The 5,000-nt window shown below is 48.8% G+C and overlaps 1 protein-coding gene across 1 annotated transcript in view; it reads right to left on the bottom strand.

Moving 5' to 3' along the window:
- Positions 1-4,840, bottom strand: part of ENH_00058340 (hypothetical protein, conserved) — a gene marked incomplete at both ends in the record, with an annotated part of 9,209 nt that extends 4,369 nt beyond the window's left edge. Inside the window, 6 exons of the mRNA XM_013581813.1 lie at positions 164-249; positions 474-522; positions 1,688-1,794; positions 2,227-2,962; positions 4,597-4,650; positions 4,768-4,840. Coding sequence (XP_013437267.1) covers positions 164-249; positions 474-522; positions 1,688-1,794; positions 2,227-2,962; positions 4,597-4,650; positions 4,768-4,840 — 1,105 coding nt within the window. The remainder of the gene's footprint in view (positions 1-163; positions 250-473; positions 523-1,687; positions 1,795-2,226; positions 2,963-4,596; positions 4,651-4,767) is intronic.
- Positions 4,841-5,000: the final 160 nt, after the last annotated feature.

The following is a 5,000-nucleotide window of genomic DNA, read 5'->3' as shown; positions in this document are numbered from 1 at the left end:
AGCGGGTTCGGCTGTAGCAGCACTGCTCGCTGTAAACGAAGCCTACAGAGACCGCGCAGCCCTAAATCCTGCACTCGCGATCATAGCCATAAACCCTCACAATTAAGGGTTTAGGGTTTAGGGTTTAGGGTTTAGGGTTTAGGGTTTAGGGTTTAGGGTTTACAACGACGCTAGGGTCTCCCGCGGCTCCGAGTTCAGAAGCTTCTTTGCACTTGGCTGCCGAATAGCCCCACTGGCTCTCGTCGTTGGCTGAAGCCGCAAAACCCTAAACCCTAAACCCTAAACCCTAAACCCTAAACCCTAAACCCTAAGCAGCAAAGGCAGCAGCGGCGGGACAAAGAAGCAAAATAAGAATCGCCAGCGAGAGCCAAAAGAAGCTCCAAAAAGGAAATAAAGAAGTTAAAACAGATTTATTTATTTATTTATTTATTTATTTATTTATTTATTTATTTATTTATTTATTTATTTCTCACCCTCGCCAGCATAGCCCTCCCTCGCAGCCGTCGGGCTTTCCACGTAGATCTGAGGTGTACAGACACCTCAACAAATAACAAAAAGGAATTATTAAAAGTCAAAACTTCAAATTAAAAGAGCTTTTAAAACCTCCAAACCCTAAACCCTAAACCCTAAACCCTAAACCCTAAACCCTAAACCCTAAACCCCAAACCCTAATGCTGACTCGGTTTTCTTTGCAGAGGAAACGCCAGAAGCGACCGAAGAGCGAAAGGCATTTTCCAAATAAATAAATAAATAAATAAACAAATAAATAAATAAATAAATAAATAAATAAAAGTAAATAAATAAATAAATAAATAAATATAAATAAATAAATAAATAAATAAATAAATAAATAAATAAGTTAATAATAAACGGAAATAAATAGATGAAAATAAATTAAAAAATGAATAACAATTAAGGGCAATCAAACAAAACGCAAAAACCCGCAAAGCAAAAAGGCGAAAACGAACAAACAAATAAAACAAAAACAAAAAATTAAATCAAATTAAATAAATTAAATAAACTAAAGTAATTAAATTAAATTAATTAAATTAATTAATTAAATTAAATGAATTAAATCAAATTAATTAAATTAAATTAATTAAATTAATTCTTACAGTTCCTGAGACCTCCCAGCCCTGAACTCTTGGAACAGTCAAAATGCTTTCGAAAAAGTAAAGCTCCGAGGCAAGTCCTTCTCGGTCTGCGTAAACCACAAATTAGGGTTTAGGGTTTAGGGTTTGGGGTTTGCAGGTTGGGGATGCAGTCTTTGCTTCAGCTTAAATGCTGCAGCGATTTGTCTTGACATCTGGGAAACGGCTGCAGCTTCCAGGGTTTAGGGTTTAGGGTTTAGGGTTTAGGGTTTAGGGTTTAGGGTACGACGTGTGAAGCCAGCTCCAAGCGGCGAGCGCAACCCCCCCAAAGCGCACCCTAAGTCGATCTTTTGCTTCGCCAATTCTTGCACCAGTCTAGCCCAAACCCTCGCCCTCTAGCCTCCCACCCCTAAACCCTAAACCCTAAACCCTAAACCCTAAACCCTAAACCCTAAACCCTAAACCCTAAACCCTAGAGCCTGCTTGCCTTGCTCGTGCTTGAGGGTGACGATGATGAAGTCGGTTTGGGGCAGAGGGTCGCACGAGGGTTTAGGGTTTGCGTCTTTGTCGAGGACTTCTTGCAAAAGTGCACAAACCATTTTTAGGGTTTGTTTTCCTTCCGACTTCATCAAGAGAGAAGGCACGGAGTAGTCGACAGCAGCAGCAGCAGTTCGCGGGCTTTCCAGCAGCAAAATCACCTCCGCTGCAACCACCAAACGCAAAACCCTAATTTAGGGTTTAGGGTTTAGGGTTTCGGCTTCCGGCTCTGGGCGTGCGCCGACATGCGCGCGCGCGCAGCCGGGCCCGGCTCGAGCACCCGCCCAGACAGGCGCCTCCACGCACCCGCAGGCGCCCAAACCCTAATTTAGGGTTTAGGGTTTAGGGTTTAGGGTTTGGGGTTCGCGACTGGCAAGGGTCGGGGCTGCAGTGAAGAGCTCAGCGAGGCAACAGAGAAGCAGAACCAGCCACCGAAGCGCTGAACCCCACACTGTGGCAGTGGTCAGCTTAGGGTTTAGGGTTTAGGGTTTAGGGTTTAGGGTTTAGGGTTTAGGGTTTAGGGTTTGAGGGTTTAGGGTTTAGGGTTTAGGGTTTAGGGTTTAGGGTTTAGGGTTTAGGGTTTAGGGTTTAGGGTTACGGTGGGCGTTGGGGTGTTCTTTCCTGAAGGCCTGCACGGCGTTAGCGAGTTGCTGCGCCTGTTCTCTGTTGCTGCTGCTGCCGGCCGCCCCCGCGCCCGAGGGCGCATGCTGCTGCTGCTGCTGCTGCAGCTGCTGCTGCTGCTGCTGCTGCTGCTGCTGCTGCTGCTGCTGCTGCTGCTGCTCGGGGAGGAACTCTGCGTCTGTGATGGACAAAAGGACTTCTTTGTCTGCGTCTCCTTGATTAGTAAATAAAAGTCTTCTTTTTAAAAAATAAGAAAAACCCTTTTTGCTGCTGCGCACATAAAAGGGGCCCCCCAAGCATTCCGAAGACACGAAGTTTGCTGCTACGGACACGGAGCTCACGGCCACGCTGCATGCAGCAGCAGCAGCGCCCTTGCTGCTGCTGCTGCTGCTGCTGCTGCTGCTGCTGCTGCTGCGGCCTCCGCTGCTGCTGCTGCTGCTGCTGCTGGGGACTCCCGCTAGGGTCACTTCGCCCCCGGAGCGGCTCGAAGTGCTCGCGCCGCTGCTGCTGCTGCTGCTGCTGCTGCTGCTGCTGCTGCTGCTGCTGCTGCTGCTGCTGCTGTGCGCGGGGGAGAGTACTGCTGCGAGCTGCTCGTCGGGCCCTGCTGCTGCTTCTAAAAGAGAAGTTTCTTTTTCATTTTCTTTTCCATTTCCTTTTTCTTCTTTTATTTCTTTCTTTTTCCTTTTCTGCTGCACCTCTAAACCCTCAGACTCCTTTGCAAACCCTAAAGAAGCAGCAGCAGCACCAGTACCCTCCTGAAGCAGCCCAGCTGGCCCCTGGGGGCCCCCCCGGGGGGCCCCAGGGCCTCCAAGGGGCCCCCAGGGGCCCCCAAAGGGTTTCGGGGGGCCCCCGAGCTGCTGCGGAGAGCTGCTGCTCTTTCAGGTGCAGCTAAAAGGAGAAAAAGAAAGAAAAAAGAAATTAGGGTTTGGGGTTTTGCCTGGCGGTTTAACATGAGAGGGTTTAGGGTTTAGGGTTTAGGGTTTAGGGTTTAGAGAATTGCGGAGAAGGAGGCAACAGAAGGAAAGAAAGCAGGCAGCTGTCGATTCACCGCAGCCTCGCCGCGTGCGCGGTCGGGAAGCGACGTTTTAGGGTTTAGGGTTTAGGGTTTAGAAATTAGGGTTTAGGGTTTAGGGTTTGAAATGAAAAAAGTGAAAAGAAAAAGAAAAAACTGAAGCTGCTCACTGGCGCCAAAAAGAGGAGTCGAGCACCTCAGACAATCGGCGTTGATCCCGAACCACTAAACCCTAAACCCTAAACCCTAAACCCTAAACCCTAAACCCTTAACCCTAAACTCTAAATTTCTCAAGGAAGGACTTCCAAAGAACAAAATGAGTCTATATTTCTTTTTTTATTCCCCTTTTTAGGGTTTATTGTTTCGGGTTTCCCCTCCTCGCCGAGCTGCCTGCTGTCACACGTGAGTGGGCCGGCTAGGGTTTAGGGTTTAGGGTTTAGGGTTTAGTGCGTCGGCCCGAAAAACACAAGTTTGACTCTCAATGAGGAGGGTTTAGGGTTTAGGGCTAACAGGATGGGGTCTAGGGTTCACACATTACGGGCTAGGGTTTAGGGTTTAGGGTTTAATCCCCAGCGCCGCACGACCAAAACCCTAGATCGACTGATTTGCATTGACTCGGCGCAAACCTCTAGTCGAGGGTTTAGGGTTTAGGGTTTAGGGTCTACGGGCCAGGGTTGCCGTGTGCGAACTAGGGTTTAGGGTTTAGACCCTCCGTGAGCTTTGGCCCCCAGCCGATCCCTTGCTTTCCGGCGAAACCCTAAACCCTAGAACCTGGACCCTAAACCCTAAACCCTAAACCCTAAACCCTAGAATTGAGTGTGTAAACTTCGTTTGTGCAGCAGCAGCAACGCTGCTGCTGCTGCTGCTTCTCAGGCTTTGCGTCTGACGTTGCGGACACAAGTTCTCGAAACCCTAAACCCTAAACCCTAAACCCTAAAAGCAGAGACACTTGTTGCTTCAACTAGGGTTTAGAGTTTGGGACTGCTCACTACCAAGTCGTTACGTAGCGTCTAGGGTTTAGGGTCTAGGGTTTAGGGTTTAGGGTTTCGGGTCTTGGACATCAAAGCTGCAACAAGAGTTTCTGTTCCCATCCAGTCTATCTATGTACACGAGGCGCAAACCCTGATTTAGGGTTTAGGGTTTAGCTGAACATTCTAGAGTAAATCTTCTTCTGCTGCTCCTTCTCAGCCTTAATTCGGGCCTCCAGCCGGTCCTTCAGCTGCAGCACAAACCCTCGACTTCAACCCTAAACCCTAAACCCTAAACCCCAGGCCCTAAACCCTAAACCCCAAGGTCTAAACCCTAAACCCTAAACCCTAAACCCTAAGCCCTGACCTTTAAGAAGTCCGTGTCCTCAGGAACAATCTTGAGCGCCTTTTTCACATCCGCCTGTTCGCACGCCCTCAACCCTAAACCCTAAACCCTAAACCCTAAACCCTGGACCCTAAACCCTAAACTCTAAACCCTCGACCCGTAAACCCTAAACCCTAAACCCTAAACCCTCACCAGTCCATTTGCGTATTCTTTGAGACGCTCATTTGCCACGGCACGGCGGTAAAGCGCTTTCACGCACTGATCGCTGCAGCCCAAACCCCAAACCCCAAACCCTAAACCCTAAACCCTAAACCCTAAACCCTAAACCCTAAACCCCAGACGTAAACCCTTTCTTTTTTTTTCAAACCGCTACAGCCCACCCCCCTGCCCTTGCCGCCGACCCCCAAACCCCAACCCCCACCGGG

The sequence above is a fragment of the Eimeria necatrix genome, genomic scaffold (assembly GCF_000499385.1).
Source record: "Eimeria necatrix Houghton genomic scaffold, Enh_scaff499, whole genome shotgun sequence".
Classification (NCBI taxonomy): domain Eukaryota; phylum Apicomplexa; class Conoidasida; order Eucoccidiorida; family Eimeriidae; genus Eimeria; species Eimeria necatrix.
Note: the sequence above shows the minus strand (reverse complement) of the source record. Positions and strands in the feature narration are given on the sequence as shown.